The 18,289-nt window shown below is 40.9% G+C and overlaps 1 protein-coding gene across 3 annotated transcripts in view; it reads left to right on the top strand.

Moving 5' to 3' along the window:
• Positions 1-18,289, top strand: part of LGSN (lengsin, lens protein with glutamine synthetase domain) — a 102,246-nt gene that overhangs the window by 70,708 nt on the left and 13,249 nt on the right. The window contains exons 1-2 of one of the 3 annotated variants that reach the window (XM_049818230.1): positions 11,032-11,061; positions 17,209-17,271. The exons of 1 other annotated variant lie outside the window; for it this stretch is intronic. In XM_049818230.1, coding sequence (XP_049674187.1) covers positions 11,032-11,061; positions 17,209-17,271 — 93 coding nt within the window. Of the gene's footprint in view, positions 1-11,031; positions 11,062-17,208; positions 17,272-18,289 lie in introns of those variants that run through there. One more of the 3 variants, XM_049818231.1, reaches the window with a different exon arrangement.

Below are 18,289 nucleotides of genomic sequence, written 5' to 3'. Positions count from 1 at the left end.
TGAATGTTACAAAATGGAATTGGCAACCTCAGTCAACTTTTCTGAGAAATTCCTCCATTATTAACTGAAGAATGTAAGGGTCCTGGCAAATTATCACAACCCAGCTAAATAAGTTGAATCATAAGTGGGTTTTAGCTATTATTTTTCTGGAACAGGACTGTTTAGAGGTGGAGAGTGCATTGCAGGTTTAATAATAAGCCTATTACAGAGCAAGGTTTACTAGTAAATCCCTTGGCATTTCTACTTTCCTCCTAGCTAGTCCTTGCAGCTTTTCTTCGGTAATGGAGATTTCTTTTATGCTGAAACTAAGTTCTCTTTCTTGTCTAAATAATGTAAAAGGTGTTTCTATTGGTTGCAAATCAAGTACCTACGGTACCAAGGTATTTCATACTCGATTTCAGAATGAATGTTTTACAGCTTTTTGACATAAACCATAAATCTGTGAGGATGGTGCCACCTAATGTAAACAGAGAACATGACAACTATTCTCCGTTCATTTAACATTACCAGCTGGGGTTGAAAAGTTAGGAATTTAGTATGCTTTTACCCCTTCTGCTTAATTATCTGAAGGCTATTCTGCCAGAGATTTCCGTGGAATGACTGAAAGGGTCTCATTCCTACAAGGTTCACTTCTATTCTGGTCTTTTTTCATCAATATGTTTTGAACTATTTCAAGTTTTTAAAACGCATACAATACAGAAAATGTTTGACTAACCGTCTCTTAGGTTTAGCTTCACGCAGCTCTCCTGGCTTCAGTCAGATTCATCTATCACCTGAGAACCTTTACAAACGCCACTGGAGGAGGAGGAGACAGCAGAATTTAGTAGATACTCTGCCTGCCGAGAAGAAACAAAGGAAAAATGACTCAAAGAAAGCCTAACAGAATAGCAGCTCTCTTGTGTCCTCAGTAATGATCCTCCTCCTACCTGCATTGCTGCAGACTTAGCCATGCCCACGCCCACGCAGTGGTGTACACCTTTGTGGGCGCTTTGTGCCACCACCATTTGCACCGGCGGGGTCAACTCAGATTTTGAGAGTGTGTATTGTGATTTGCAGCGATTTACCTCTTCTGCATTGCTGTAACTTCAGGCATTGAGTCTCAGCACTGGCTGAACGTGGTCAGAAATGTGTTTTAAAGAATCTTTTCCATAAGAGGAAAAGTGATTTTAAAGTTGAGTGAAGGCAAAGAGAGATTAGGTCCCTACCTTGAAGAAAGACATTATGGAGTCCTACTTTCAGATGCTCTGTTTCTTAGGCCATTTTTGGATAATTGGTATGAAAACTGTGGACTTGATATAAGCTGAGCTATTTGATACAGTGCTTTACAGGACAGTGCCTTTGTCTTTTAACTTGTGTAAATGGGCTAATAATTCTTCACCTTTTCTCCATGTAATCAAGCAAGCTCATTCAATCATAGAGGTTTGGGTGAGGCTGAGGGTCTACATCACTTAGGGAGTTTTTTTGGAACTTCTTTCTAAAATTACGGTAAGGAATCCTGACTAAAAAACATCCCAAACATAGTTTTGAATAATAATAATAATAAAAAGATAAACATTGTGACTGTGGATGCATATTTCAATTAACTAGAAAGCCATCTCTTCTTTTCACAAAACCTCTTGCTCTTTCTCTCCCTGGACTCATGTGTGGTGATTGTAGAGAGCTGAATAATGTTTTAGTCACACAACTTTCATTAAAGCTATCAAACCCACGCAGTTAATTCCTTGAGCTCAGCCTTGAAAACATAAAGGTTACTGTTTATCCCTGTATCTACGAGGATGAGAGATTTAACTGGCTTGTTGCTTTATGTGCTAATGTTCAACATTACTGTGATATTGTTTTGGTCTTTTGAAAGCCTCTTTATAGAAACATGAAGATGGATGAAAAAGCACAATATTCAAATGACTGGGGACAGGACTTAAAAGAATCCAAAATTCAGTCATTACACAGCTAGCAGATAAAAGCTGTGCAGTGTCATCTATACATACAAGTCACTAGATGAAAGGGGTTTTGAGTCCGCTATGACCTTTTTATTTTATCATTTGCAGATCCCACTAATATGCATTGTAAGTAGCTTTTTCCTTCACACAGAAAGAATTAGCATTTTTATTGCAAAACCAGCCGACTTGACTAGGGTTTATGTTTTGCTTAACATACTCCTATCGTTCCATAGTTTAGCTGACCATGGTACAGCAGAGTTGGCTGTTGTGCCCGACTCTAAAATCTAAGAGAAGGGGTTCTTTCCACATACAGCACAGAACATGTCTTCTTCTCGGTCGCCATCACATTGATTGGTTTGGGCCAGAAAACTTCACTTGCAGTTGAAGAGTATAACACTCCATAGATTCCCAATTCAGTATGGTTTTATTTTTCCCCACTTCCACCTAAGTCATCCTGTTAGACAGATTAATACTCCTCCCTCCTTATCTAATCTGTAGGAGGCTAAAAATGCTCCGTTTGGGGTATATCTAACTGTGGGAAAAGAATGTCCTGCAGACTGCTCATAGTCCTCGTTCCTGGGTATGCTCCTGGCTGTGTCCTGACTCCGTGTCAGGACAAGAAGTGGCTGTACGTCATCCTCCCTTTGGTCTTGCTTCTCTTGAAGGGAAACTCGGGTGTCTGGGTACCAAAGGAGCTAAAGCAATGGTGCAGTGAGTAGTTAGGTCTGCGCTACCTAGCCCAGACCAGCGCCGAACAGGTCGGAGTGGACTAAAAGGTGTCTGCCGAACCACTGAAATCAGTGAGACAGACCCATTAATATCAGTGGCAAGCTCCGCATGACTGAATCTGGACACCACAAAATAAAAGTTGTAAGTGATTTCTTATACAACATACAAACTTTTATTTACTAATAAAGGCTGGTTTAGCGCAGGGTTTGAGAAGAAAAGTCAAAACACACCCCCCCCCCCAGATTCTCAAAGAAACTGTTTCTCTGGCGCTGGCTTGTTTTCAAGGTTTCCTTGAAAACAGGAGATAGAAATGTATTTTTTAAATGAAAGTGAGGATTCTTAAATCGTCTTGCCCAGGGTCTCCAAGAAAACGCAAAAGCTATTGTGACACTTGTCATAATATTCTTGAGCGCTGTTAATAATATGTCTTTACACTGTTGCTTATGGGAATTCAGGAAAACATAACCTTTGTTTGATACCATTGATTCTCTGTAAGTGAATCAGAACCATCTGATTTCAGTCACTCCTAGAAAAAACTAGATTTTTGAGGTTAAATTTGGTTGAACTCATGTAACTAGGCTTGCATTTTCACAGCTGTGATCTGTTTGCTCCTGTATTCTTATGATTGGTTTAGTCATTCCAATCATTTCAGCAACATCCTATAGATATTGCTGGGTTCCTGCTGATGTAACTGAGATCATAGTGTAATCCCCTTGGACTGAAAGAATATCATCCAAAGGGACAGGACCCTAACCATCTATTCTATCCTAATAGAATTCAAAACCTGCCTGGCAGAAAAGCTAGGTAGACAAAAACTTCAACATAAAATACTTAATTTTTGCCAAGGCAGAGATAAAACTCGGTGCTCCCTCTGTCTAGAAGAGTGTCCTCCTAGTGGTATATAGAATTAAACTTATAATTCTTCCCTTTATCTGACCCAATAGTTTTGTAATCAGTTTACATCAAGTGGAGCAACTTCAACATGGAAGATTATGCACCTTTGTCACCTATTCCATTAGCAACAGCAGCTGTTGGCCTGATTTAGAATAGAATAGAACAAACCAGAGCAAAATAGAATAGAATAGGACTATTTCAGTTGGAAGGGACCTACAACGTTCATCTAGTCCAACTGCCTGACCACTTCAGGGCTGACCAAAAGTTAAAGCACGTCATTAAGGGCATTGTCCAAATGCCTCTTGAACACTGACAGGCTTGGGGCATCGACCATCTCTCTAGGAAGCCTGTTCCAGCGTCTGACTGCCCTCTCGGTGAAGAAATGCTTCCTCACGTCCAGTCTGAACAGGAATCCATTCCCCCCTTCCCAGGGGCAGGCAGGAGTTCAGCCATCTCCAGGACAGCAGGGCTCCAGCACGCCCAACACTCCCTTGGGAAGACAAACGCCATCACTCCCAACGTCCCCCCTCCTTCTTCTTCCCCCAGATTTTCTTGCCGAGCATGACGTCCTCTGGTGTGGGACGTCCCTGGGGTCAGTTGGGGTCAGCTGTCCCGGCTGTGTCCCCCCCCGACCCCTTGTGCCCCCCCAGCCTCCTCGCTGGTGGGGTGGGGGGAGAAGCAGAACAGCCCTTGGCTCTGGGCAAGCCCTGCTCAGTGGGAACCAAAACGTCCCTGGGTTATCAGCACTGTTTCCAGCACAAATCCAAACCACAGCCCCATGCCAGCTACTGGGAAGAAAATTAACCCTATCCCAGCCAAAACCAGCACAAGGCCATAAAAGGACAACGAATTTTTCCCATCCTTCTGCTAAAATGGGGTTGGTAGGCAAAGTGTGAAAAGGCTCTTGAGGACTGACTGGATATGGAAAGGAAAAAAGCTGTGGAAGGTGGTAGCAAGTGACCAGAGGTAACAAGAATCAAATCACGATGCAGTTGTCATGGTCCGTGCTGACAGCCGACGGTAACCATCTAACCTTCTTGCAGCGCGGATTCATGGCCTCCTGCATCAGCACGGTTCTGGAAGGAATTAATTATCAAGGCTTTACGCAGGATGCCAAGATCTGTAGTTACAACAGCTCAGCCAGTGACACTGCTGTGTTGATGAGTCAAGTGAGGTCTGCTACATCTGCCAGGAATTTGGTAATTGTGGTAAATGAATGTGGAAAATCCCAGCTGCTGCAGAAGGTGCTGTTTGGGCTTCTGTTGGGCAGCTTCTTCCAGCCCACGTCAGAGAGCGCGCCGTAGCTCAACAGCATTCTGGGGATAGCTGTAAAACCGGAATACTGGTACTAACGCTCACATGACGTATTTCGCAGGATTAGCAGCCGTTCAAGCATTACCTGGATTTAATTTAATCCAGATTAATTGCTAATTGCAGTCTGCAGGGCCCGCTGCAGCCCTAAGGGTCGCTGGGAGGAGCGTCCTGCACCTTGCTGGCCGCCGTGCCCTCGCCTCGCCAGGGCCGATGCCGCAGGGCAGACTTCCCACCTCGTCCCGTGTGGGAAAAGGCGTAGGAAACCACGGACCGAAATTTCTAGCTGCTGCACAGCTCTGCAGCGGCTCACCTGCGGCAGCGTCTGCCTCGTGGCCGTGTGTGGCTACCGGGAGTGAGCATTGATGGCCACCGTGGTGGGAAAGGAGGAGGAGGAGGAAGAGGAGGAGGAAGAGGATGAGGAGGAGGAAGAGGAGGAGGAGGAGGAAGAGGAGGAGGAAGAGGATGAGGAGGAGGAAGAGGAGGAGGAAGAGGATGCGGAGGAGGAAGAGGAGGAGAGGGAGGAGGAGGAGGGGGAGGCAGGTGTGTTGGGCAGCTCAGGGGCACAGGGACTCTTGTTCTAGTTACAGTCTTATTGTGGTTCCGATTTAATCTTCTTCGTCGCCTGCCTAAAACCCCTTAACTTTATTCTGTAACTTGGTTTTTTAGATTCTGTCACAGTGACAGCCATATGCAGGAGCAAGTAAAGGAGCATGTGCCTTGCAAGTAAAAGCTGGCCTATGAGGAAAGACTTTTGGCACAAGGCTCTTTAATATGTGAAGAGCAGACTGGCTTCCAGAGTGCAAGAGGAATTCTATTTTTGGCAGAGAACGACAGCAAAAAATAAAGCAATAGACAGAAGAAACAGAACATTTTACAGTCACTTAGTAAGACAGAAGAAGCAATGGAAAGGATGAAAAAATATTTGATTTGTCTTATTAGTAATGATACAAACTCACAAGGGCTTGACTGTTGCTGTAACACTTTGACTCGTAGAATGACAGACTCTTCATGACCTCCTAATCAGTGGTTCTTTATAATTTGAAAAGTAATTTTAAACTTCCAGTATAGAAAATGAATCAAATGTTTTGTCAAGAGAAAAATAAATTAAAGGTCCCTGCATCTTGCTTGCATATTTGATATATAAAAGAGCAAGAACTGGGAAAGGTGTAATAAGGTCTGGCATTTCATTTTAATGCTGAAATTATGGAGAGCATGTATTAAGGCATCATTTGAAGCACAAATAGTGCTACAGTTTCCAATAATCAACCTTTCTGACAACTGTAGTTCTTATGAGTATAAAATAATCACTTATTACCTGTTGATGAGATTTCTTATACGTGCCATTGATGTAAAAGTTAACTTTATTAACTTCTAATACATCTTAGGCCGATTTTTCAGTCCTATCCTTGTCTGTGGGTACCATTTGTGCCTACCTTTTGGTAGGAGCGAGCAGTGCTTCGTTGTGGCATGGCTAGCTACTTAACTGGTGTATAAATCAAGAAAGAAATACTGTGCAACAAATGGGGGATAGTGGATAAATGCAGTCACCCATAGTGAAGGTATACTTGCAAGAATCCAGGAAGAGAAAACCCTATGAAGAAATCGTAAGAGAGGACCTAGCAGAAAGGTAGCTACAGTAATGGAGTAAGGATCAGTACAACTCCAAGCTCTAATCATTCTTCTATTTTTATATTTTACTAGGTGGCAATATAAACTGGAATTTAACTAGATGAAGTCTTTTCCAAATCTTGATGCTGAATAATATTTTATGTCAGCTTGAGGAAATGGCAAAGAAAAAGACACTTTGTACAAGACAAGCCACAGTGTTGTTTAATTATGGCGGCAAAGCACAGGGTTAGAGGTAAAACCAGAAATATATCCTGTTGGTGAAGGAACACATTAGGTTAGATTTTCCTGAAGGGATTTTGATCTTTGAATTTCTCCTTTGGCTTTGTAATGCCAGCCTTTAGGTATTAGTACAGAATTTTATAGATTTATGGTGGTGAGGGAGAGACTTAGTGAATATCTCCTTTTACTGGCCATGTAATTGCCGGACTTGGAACTGGGGAGCTCAAGGGTCTTTGTTCTCAAAAGCTCCCGAGATAGGTCTGTGCAAAATCCGTCTTAGCTGGTATATCCGTGCAGTACTGTGTAGTGGGGAAGTTAGTTGGCACTAGCCAGTTGGCGCCAGTTTGGAAATGTCCGTGTGTTATAAGAATACTGTAAGTCTTTAAAAGACCTTTTATTTTTAAGGCTTGTGAAATTAGAGGAAACAATTTTTGATTTGTACTGTTTTCTCTGTCAAACTTCAGTTACCTACTTTAGCTGTCTTTAAGGAGAAGGCGACTGTTGATAGAAAAATGTGAAAAAATTATTCTGAGAAATTTTCCAGCCCCATGAACAATTACAGGATGCAATCCTCCTGTCCTCCAATGTGAGAAGCACTGGGCACTATCCAAGACCTATCCCAGATACAAAATCTGTACCCTCTAAAGTTTCTTTTGAACAATTTGGGATTTTCAGGGAACCCACAGAAATTAACAGCTGAAGGTAACCTAAGCTAGTGGGGAGAAGAGATGTTTCCTGGTGGGTGGCCCAAGGCCTGATTCTTTGTTACTTAAAACAAAATTAATTCAGAGTATCTAGAAATTTCCCCTTCTGGAAAACCAACCTGAATGGGAGGAGAGTACAAGTAGTGATAATTTTAACCTCTTTTTTTGAAAATAGATGAAACCCCCTGACGTTGGAATCAGAAGTAGTTCTAAGCTATGATGATGGTGAAGTTGTATGTATGGAGGTTGCTGGCAGCTCGCCAGCAGAGAGCTCCCCTGAACTGGCAGTGATTTGCCACAGTAGTTGTCATCAGAGAAGCTGTATCTCTTTATTAGCTGCTGAAGAGCCGCTAATGGGAAAATCAGCAGTTTGCACTTTCTCATTACCAGTTATTCATCATAGTCAGTGCATACGAAGTATCTGTAGTTAAAGTATTAAGTGATCGCTTTTGTGATGTTTGGTTTGTATTATATTTCTGAAGTGTCTAGGTTTTTAGATTAGTATTTGATAAACTGTGGTTGAAACCCAGCATATTTAAATTAAGTAATTGTGCAAACCCATGATATAAGTTATACATTCTAAAAGAAAGGGATCATTTTGTGTAAATCTCTGCTTCTCCTCCAGAACACACCTTTATGGACTGTTCTTCTGAGGCTCCCTTTCCAGTGATGCTACAAAGAATATATAGCTATCCAAATATTAGACTACATGATGCACACCCTTGAGGAACTGGGTTTAGTAATAATGATTTTAAATATGATTTTGTAGCCCGTATAAGCTGGAAAAAAACATTTTTAGCACAGAGTTATGCTAATGTTAAGATTGAAACCATCTGAAGGCTTCTTAGCAAGGAAGATGAACTAAATTTTGCTACACCAACCTGCAGGGATTAAAGACTGGAAAAGGTGCTTCTGTAATCAAATGGAAAAGGAGGAGGGGAGGGCAGATGGAACAAGCAGCTGAAGGGAGGAGAGCCTGAGAGGCAGGTCTGCTCCAGCCCATCCGTCTGCCAGGAACCGAGGTCAGTGGTGTGGAAGTTTCTCGCAGGTGCGTCCCTTACTCCATACTCTTTGACCGTTTCTTTGGTGGCCAACACCAAAATCTCCTGCCTACCTTAATTTTCGAGGCATATTAACTTTGCATCTTGATGCTGGAAGCTGTTACTTTGTTTAACAATGGCCATTCACTCTGGGCACAGGTAAGTGTAGTTATAACTAGACTTTTGTACAATCATAAACTTTTCTGTACTGTACAACGCACTTACCTTTAACAGAAACGCATCTCATGCAGAATTCAATAATAAATGTAAAATAAATACGGTCCTCTTCATTTTATCTTCCCTTCTCTATACTAACAGAATACTTCTCCCTCTTGGGACGCCTTCCTCTCTGGAGCTTTTTTGGGGGAAAGACTGTAGAGAGGTTTGTTTTTATGAAGCCGTACTCCTACCTCCATGTGAAAGCAGATTTTTTGCAAAAGCTTACTGACAGAAAATGTCTTTCTGAATCCAGTTTCTTTACAAAAACCTGGATATTCCTCATGCAGACACAGTACATTTGGCCTGATTTGTCTTATTTGCCAGAGGTGGGAAGATGATGAATATTACCGAACAAACTGTGCTCTTTGCAGTAGCTGGTGTATTGTGGCAGATGTGAAATGGGCTTCCACCAGTTTCTGGATCAGATTCTCAGCTTCTCTGATCAGCACAGTTCTACTGACACCAGCAGCCTCTCGCAGGCACGTGTTGGCAGAGAACCCTCTCCCTCTCCCAGTTCACTCTGTCCAGAAAAAACCCAAAACAAACCAACACTGTTTTTAGGAGGATCTCATAGGCACTTGAGATGGAAATAGCTGATCCTCCCAGTGCTAATGAAAAGATTGTTCATTACTAGCGGTGTTTGCCAGGCTAGTGCTTCAAAAATGATACTCTTTAAGGCACGAGTTGTTCTTTCTTGTCTTTTATGTAGAACAGAATACAAAGTATGGTAGAGATATTTTCTACTAACAAAAATGTAATGAAGCTTGTTAAAAAAAATGTAAAAATGAGTCGGAATAGTTTAGCCTGGGCAGCACCTGTGCTAGTCATCAGGTTTGATCTGCCACTTAAATCAGGGCCAACTTTGAAGTTGTATCAAGTTGCTCAGGTCCCTGTACAGTCAAGTTCTGAATATCTCCAAGGCTGGAGATCCCACAGCCTCTCTGGGCAACCTGTGCCAGTGTTTGACCACCTTTGTTGTGAAGAATATTTTTCTTGCTCTGAAGAGTGAGATTTTTAACCTGAAGCACTTCTCCCCCACCCCCCCCCCCAACTATGAGCTGAAGTTGTTCAGGCTTGCATTCAAAATAGAAAAAAAATGGAGAGCCAGAAGACCTGTTTCTGTCTGTCTTGCAGGAGCCCAGCCTTACAGAGTGTGCTGGCTGCTGATTTTTTTAATGTCTGCTTGACAAAATGTCAGCTGTTGTATGGAAGCCTATTTCTTGAATAGTAGTAAACTTCTAGTTGTCTGCTCTGCTCTGTGACAGGCGGGGCAGTTCAGAACGGGGGCAGTTCCAGAAATTGTGCAGATGGAGTCACAAAGTTAGGAGCTGTGGCCTTTCAGTGCCTCCAAGACAAGGAAGGATTTTCAGAATCATAGTGTGTGTCTTGGACACCTGTATTTACAAATTTCACTAGAGATGCCTAAGATTTTTGTGAACTATAGCTCCTAACCCATAGTTATTATTGTGTTGTGGCAATTTTAACAAACTAATTTTTTTCATTATTTTTTGAAAGTATAAAAAAATGCCGTACCTGTATTGTCACAGGGTTAAACACCAATCCTAACATCATGCTTACTTGTGTTTATTAAGTGATCAGTTGTCGGGAAGGGTTGCTGTAAGCACACCTGGTATGGGCATCCTGTAATGTCATGTCAGCTAAAGGAACCTGAATGAATGAAATATCATTTAATCACAGTCCTTTGAATTCATATTAAACCTGATAAATAAAAAAGCATAAGAAAGACAAGCTTAACTATCTAATCTTTGAAATATTTTTAGAGATCTAATGCAAAAAAAGACCCCTCTCCCCAATTCTAACACAACCAGATCTACCAATATTAATTAACAACATCCAAGCACCTAGAATAACAGGCTAGTACCACATGTTGTTCTTGCAGTGTGCTGTGTCTTTCAAATCCCTGTCCATGTGCCTCAATAACATACTGTTGTTATAATGCCCAATATAGGTTTTACCTCTAAGGAGCCTAACAATAGCTTCTATTCCAGAACAGAAATGGCTTGTTACAGGACAAAAGCCTTTTGTGAGGAAGTTGAGCAAAACAGTTTTATACTCAGTTGTCTTTGTTTCCAGGCAGGCAGCTAATAATGTGCATTTGTCAGTTTACTACTTTAACGCTGTTCCAGAAAGCAGTGCCCTTGGCCACGACACGTTGGGGCTGCTCTTTATGCTTCATCACCTGCGTGGCCTTCTGGGAAAAGAACTTTACAGTAATTCTGGTTTAACTAACCTTTATTGTATCTATGCCTATAAATATGGGATGACTTTCTACTAGATTTTTACTAGGCCATTTCTAATGGTGCCCTGAACTAGAATGAAGTGGACATGAACAAAAAGGAAGATCTGACTCAGCAGGTAAGAGACTGATTGTGAATGACTTTTGAGCAGATACACTGATATACAATAATTTTTGCATTCACTTCAAGATTTCAAGTGAGTGAAAACTTCATTGTGGATTGTGTGCAAGGCTCTTCATGCATGTATGTTGAGCATGGTCTAACTCTGAAGCAAATGCAGGTCAAAGGGAGGCTTCTTGTTTAAGCTGAAAAACCCCATTTGCTTTAGGAAGCAAAGCTAACGCCTTTTAACTTCCTACGTCTTTCACTTATAACTCTATCAAAAGTAGATAGAAATAGAGGTCGAAAATCTGATTCCATTAATATTTGTGGGGAAAAAGATTAGCTTCATTAATGTAAATGAAAGCACTACAATTTGTGGACCAGAGTCTGACCTGAATGAGAAAGTGACACTCTTCAGTCAAGCTACCAACCTAAATGGAGCTGCTGTTCCTGTGTAAGTGCATTTTAAAACAGTTTCTGGTCTTGACATTGTAATATATACTTCCAATAAAGTAAAAAAAAAAAAAAAAAAAAAAAAAAAAGTACCTGTTATTTTGAGTAGTGTCCAGAAGATCTCATTGTGAAAACGTGGAATTAAAATGTTTCATTAAAAATATAGAGAAAGATGTAAAGTGATGTGGCTTGGAAATGATGGTGCAGGCAGACTTCCTGAGGCTACTACACATTTTTATCAAGGTGAACAAATGGATACTTTATATGCCAGAGATGCACCTACTCTGAGTCACTGACTGTCTCCTAGACCATCTTTGTGTATGAAATGAGTCATAGAAATTAGACATAAAAGTCTTGTAGATCATCAAGTCTATTCCCTCGTAAATGTCTTCCTGAGGATTAGTCAAATGTTAAATGGATCCTGCTTTTAGATCTCATTTACACTGCTGCAAATTGGAGATGACACCACCAGTCTACTCTTGTGGTCCCAAAACACTCTGAAGACAGGATCAGCTGCTTCATTTGGAGACTCTGTCTTACTTCGGGGATTTTTTTTTTACATGGTGCAGGTGGCATAGTCCAAGGGAAACTATTTGCAAATAACCTTGCCACAAGGACAACTCTGCTGCTTTGAGGCAGCAAGAGAATCAGTGACCTTGAGGAGCTCACCTAATAATTGCACATGTAGTATGAAGGCATTGGATGAGAGTAGCAGATAAAGGCAAATGTCACATGTGAAAATAAGTGACACAATACTGTGAGCTAAACTCATTCCATTCATTTTCACATGAAGGATGTTAATAATCTTGAGTATACTTAAAAGTTTCAAAGAAGAAATGAGACTTTGCTTCTGCTTCTAACATTACCACACATCTTCCTGTGACCTATGGCAAGTTTGTGCTTCAGCTTCTCTAACTGCAAAATAATGACATGTACCTAATACTTATGCCACTTTCAGGTCCTTCACTAGGAGGTCTTTGTAGCAGTAAATCACTCTCAAAGAGCCACTTCATCAAACAAGGTCACCGAGAGAGAAATTCGTCACAGCAATATCTTGACGATGTGCTGTGGTTTTCATATGTCTAGCTTACGAGCCACCAGTGTCTGTTTATGGTAGCACACATGGTTTTAGCACTGGGTGCAAGAGCCAAACCCCCTCTCTGTGCCTGGAGCTACTCCCTGGAAATGTCTCCGTTGTCCTCCGTATGGCTCCATGGCCAGATTCCCTCCTGGTCCAAAGCTGTGTAGCTCCTGTGACTCCAGTGAAACTGCATTAATTCCCAGCAGTAGACAATTTGTTCCTCCGTCCTCTCCTCCTTCGCTGCCCCGCTACTGGGGGAGCAGCTGGGCAACGCTTTCCATCTGCCGCGGAAGGGACAGGGAAGGCACTTGGGCACGGGCGTACTTGCTTTATGGGAACTGTCGTGTAAGGTCTCAAGCAGCATCTCCTGTTGACTTCTAGTTTTTGAAAGTCGTTACTACACAAAAAGATTAATTAAACTTGACCGTACCAACCTGGGGGAGCTGTAAATGGTAACCTGGTAACAGCCAGAGTGGGCCAGAAGAAGTTCCTCAGCTTTGACGGTTTCATAGCAATTGAAATACTTTGAAAAACTGCATTACTTTTGAAATAAAGCTGGGAAAAAGTTCAGACAACGTGAATAACGTCACATGTCAACTTCACTTGAACAACATTTTTAGATTTTTTTAGATTGGAAATGTTTTGTCTCAGTTTTTTCAACATTGCTTTATGTGATAGATAAAAAAAAAGTCAAACCTAAGTGAAGCAGTTTAACTTTTCATAAATAAAAAATTCAGCCAACCAAATCTTACATATTTTTGACTTTTCTTTCTTAGCTTTCCATGTTTTTCTAATTCTTAGTTATACCAGATTTTGACATTTTGATGTTCTTCGCAAAATTAATCTTTCATTCTTGAAAAATCTTTAGCAACAATTCAGGAAGATCATCACAATTTGACCTCTTAACAATCAGTTAAAATAATGGCTAAAATTGGTTAATGATCTGAAACAAAAGAGAAAAGGAGAACATGACTGAGAACCCAGCGCATTTTGCTGAGCGTTTGCATCCCTTTTTTGGGTAGCCAACAGCAGGAACGTTGGGTTATCTTGTTGAATAGATATACAAAAGCTGCGGCTAGAGTTGCACCTTGCCTCTTTCACCTTTTCTGTGATAGAAATCCTTCTGCAGCTATTCATCTACAGTTACTCAGAGCATCTTTTAAACTAACTCCCTTTCTCCCCGTGTCTTTTCATCAATATGTTTTTGAGAGGTTTATAAACCCCAATACCATTTGCAGTCTTGCCTGAGGTCATGACGCAAACAGAGAGTAGGAGAAAAATAGGAGGTCCCCTCTGCAGCCTCTGAATTTGCCTCATAAAACATTACAGATATATTTTCAGTCACCTATAAAATCCTTTTAAGGCAGAAGTTCAAGAATTGCCTTGGATTCTCACCTGTGTTTCACACACCAGAAATCGCAGCACTTATTCCTCCCAAAGGCAACACTTTACATTTCCAAATGCTCTCAGCTTGTGGGTTGGCAGGTTTACAGGTGAACTGCCTTTTGGCAGTGCTGTATTTCATGATATAGTTAATGTTCCACTTCAGAGCTTGTACGAAGCCTAAAAGTGAACGCAAACTGATTAAGAAAAACTGCTTTAGATGTATGTTTTCTGTGTTACCACGAGACATAAAATGTCTATCAGCTGTAGAAGCCTGATGGCATGCCAGAAGTGGCACGTAACTGCGTTAAGTAGAGCAAGCAGTTTCATCTGCACAGGGCTGAAATATTTGCTTGCTGATACTGTCCTCTATTCTCTCCTCTTCCTACCTGCACGCTGCCCGAAAACGCTGCTGTAATGCATCAGCATAGCCTTGACGCTGTGTTGACAGTCACAGAGGTCCAGACTCTTGCGTACCCGAAGTGACGCAGTAGGTCCCTGGAGAAGACAAGCAAGGCTGCTGTTTGTATGAGTTGAGATTGTCCATAATGGAAATGAAGTCTGATCCACCACTACTCTTCCTGCCTGTTGTAGGACTTGCGCTGGTCCACCTCTACTGAAACCTTACCCCGGTGCAGAGGGGATCCGTGTACCAGCGCGAGTCACAGCACTGGGGCAAGAAGTCCTGATGGAGATCAGCACCTGGGGGAGTACCAATACCTGTCAATGACAATTAACATCAGCTACGTCTTTAGAAAGAAAAAAAATCTAAATCGTCACTTGTTGCGTAGTGTGGCCCACACTGTTTATATTTTGGACCTACTCCTTCTGGCAGGAATATTTGAATCACCACCAGAATGTTCACTTGCTACGAAAGAGAAGCAAATTTCGAAACTTTCAAGACCTCTGACTTAGGGTGCCAGTAAATATTTGAAAACACGCAAAAAAAGGAAATTGAATGATGCTGAAACAAAGGCTGGCTAAAAGAACTTTCAAGTACCTTTGGTATGTCCTGCTACTGTTGCTACACAGCCACAAAATTGTAGGAACATTCAGCAATGAAATAAAAAATAATCAGAACTTTTGCCATATTAATGCCATGACTGTTTTGCCTTCCTGGCAGCACAGCAGGACACATGGTTCCATGAAATTGTCATGATCTGTATCCGGGTCACTTGCACTGTAACTCTTTCAAGTGGCTATTTTACTTAATCATCCCTGTCTTCTGTAGAAAAAACTTGCCAGAAATAAAAAGTTAAACAGATGATTTGTAAGTCCTATTTCCTGGGTGCTCTCCCCTCTGTGCCCAGGTACTAGGCCTTTTCTGATGGTAGACGACACAGAAACTACTAGACAAGTAAGGCTGTGTCATAAGTCATGCATATGACTGGCTTTAATATGAAGGGATGCTGTATTTGTACCTTGCAACAAATCTAGACCTGTTTAATTCACTGCCAAAAATTCTGTGAATGATTTCTAAATAAAAGTCCATAAATGTTTGAGTTTGTTTAGAAATGAAGAGGCATTCTGCAGAAAGTCAGTGTGCCTTGTGCTGAAGACCTTCAGTAATGCGTGGGTTGTTCTCTGTAGAAATGTAAGAGGTTTGTTTATTTGAAGGTAAAAATGATCACTGGTTTTAAGAGCAACGGGTGCAGCATCTCTTTCAGGTCTATGATCAAAAGGAAATACCATAGTCTCAATTTCTTCATGGAAAAGAAACTCTTTGCACACTACTATAAACACATTAGTTACTAGAGTTCTATTACAAAAGAATGCTTCCATTAACAAATTTGCAAGTGATTGGTCCTTATCCTGCTCATGTCTATTCAGTAGAAATTTGTTTTGGTAAGAATTATAATGTGGGGATGGTAATTTGTGTTCATGAAACCATTCAGATTGGCTAATGACGTGAACAGGCAGTTTTCTGATGTTTTGTTTTTGATACATGAGCTACTTTTTGTCTGACTTCAGCATACAGGTATTATAAAAAAGGATGTGCTCACCTTTCCTTGAGTCATTTTACTGAACATTTTTCAGAGACCTACAACAGGGACAAGAGGCAAAAACTTAGTCTAATATTAAAATTTTCAATGGTTATCTTTGAGCACAGAGAGTGGGAATACATTATAAAGCAGAAATGCAGATGGTGTTATGATTGTGTTACTGGCTTCGGGTTAGTCAAAGGAAATAAAAGAACTCTGAAGACTTCATAAAGTGGAAATCAGGATATTTTAACGATGGCAACCTCTGCCACAAAAGATATTTAAGTAATTATTTTTCATTAATACAATCTTTTTCTGACTATAGCTTTCATAGCTGGAACTCATCTCTTTTATCTCAAAAATAATTTTATACAACTAGAAATTTAATTTGATGCCCCTCTTATTTCAGATTTGGGGGTTTCCATTTGGCAGACACTGGTTCCTCCAGCCCTACTGTTTGTCTCCCAGTTTCGTTCACCTGCTTGTATTACTAATGAAGGTGTTAAGAGTCACCATTATAATTCTCCATTATAAGCTGCTTTTGTCTGCTTCCTTATTCAGGAAAGTTCCTTCATTACATTTATATTCCATAATGATGCAGAGCTGTAGGAATTAGGCCTATTCTACATGGGTGAATGTGTAGAGGTATCAGCAATACACCCAGAATTATTTTATGGGGTATTACAGGGTGCATTATGGGAATAAACCCTAGCCTTTAGATGAAGAAATGGGTTCATTAAACATTGAGTGCTAAAACTGGGGTAGGCAAGGATTTCTGTTGTGAACGAGCCAGTAACTGTTTGATTGCAAGTGGGCGTCACAGGCGTGTCGCTATGAAGATATGTGCCTGGGCGTTACAGGCACCAAGTGGCTTATCGCCCCGGTAGACCTGGCAGCCAGATGCCTTCTGCGCGCACAGCAGCGCCCGGCGAGCGCCCCAAGTAGCTGCAAATACCCCACGTCGCAGCAATTTAGAGCAAAGGGGAGAGAGGAAGGAAGTATTTCTGTGAGCTCTGCGTTAGGAGAGAAGTCATAAGCCTTCTTTGACGAGATAATGAGGGAAAATAGCATAATGAGAAAACAGGGAAAATAGGGAGGAATAATACAGGAAAAGGGAGGCGTTAATGACCTTAATGGAAGCCACGTAACTGTTTCCTTCCACACGCACATCAGACGCTGCTGCCTTTTCTTCTACGTGCTTTTGTCTGCCGACAGGAGTCTCTTTTGCCTTATCCAGACTGGCATTCACTTTGCTTTTGTGCAGATCCCTACTTCTTCTGGAAAGTCAGAAATTGGAGAGAGTGCAGATTATTCCTCTGTGGAAAAGGTAAAGAACAGTCTCGTTCAGAGGATAACTCTTAATTTCCCAGTGTTTTTACAGGTGTTACTTCCAGCCCAAGCCAAGCAAACCAAGGGCTGTTGGTTAAGCTACTGGGTCTTAAATACCTTCTTGAGTAGAGATTCATAAGCAATAAACCGTTTTGTAATCGGCTATGGGGTGATTTATATTTTGGTTAAACTGTATTACGGAGTCTTTTTTAAGACATTGTGAGATGGAGAATTCAATCCCTACCTTCATAGTTTGTAAAACAATTAATCACTTGCGATATTAAAATCTCTGCTGTTTTTTAATTTGAATGTATTTGGTTTTGATTTCCTGTCCTTTTCCCTGTCACCATCAGATTAATCACACCTGTGGTAGGATCAGGATACTTAGGAGGGACGATGATCCAGACACTTCTTGATATTCTTTGGGTTAATGCAAGCAGATTAATTTTTGTAGCTCCTTTTTTGCACCTTCTCCACATGTTTGCATCCATTTTAAAATCTGCTCCCAGCACTACAATATAAATCATATCGATGCCATATATAAAGGTAAACATCATCTTCTGGTTCTTTCCTGTTTACACATCCAAATATGGGTTTGTCCTTTTGACCACTGCCCTGGAAATTCAGTTATTTGGCCAAATTAGATCCTGAAATTCATTTAAAAGCTGTTTATTTTCAGGTTTCACTCCCCATACTTATAAGGATTGCCAGTGTTCAGTGTTTCAGGGCAGCAAAATTCCTTTATAAATACAAATGCTTTTAATATGAGCAAGAATATACTTAAATGTAATTATTAAAATACATATTATTCACACTTAAAGGGCACATGTTTGACAAACTACGTCACACGCCGTATGATGTCTTATATTTTAATTTACTAAATCTGGCTAAAAACTCTATTATGAAGGCATTTTCACCAATTTTGTTCTAAAACATACAAAAAAGAATTCTGTGAGAATTTTTTTTAATCAAAATAGCAGAATTTGAGGGTCAGTAAGTGTCCACAGAGACCTCCA

Source organism: Accipiter gentilis, chromosome 15 (genome assembly GCF_929443795.1).
Source record: "Accipiter gentilis chromosome 15, bAccGen1.1, whole genome shotgun sequence".
Taxonomy (NCBI): Eukaryota; Metazoa; Chordata; class Aves; order Accipitriformes; family Accipitridae; genus Astur; species Astur gentilis.
This window is presented reverse-complemented; position numbering and strand designations above follow the sequence as displayed.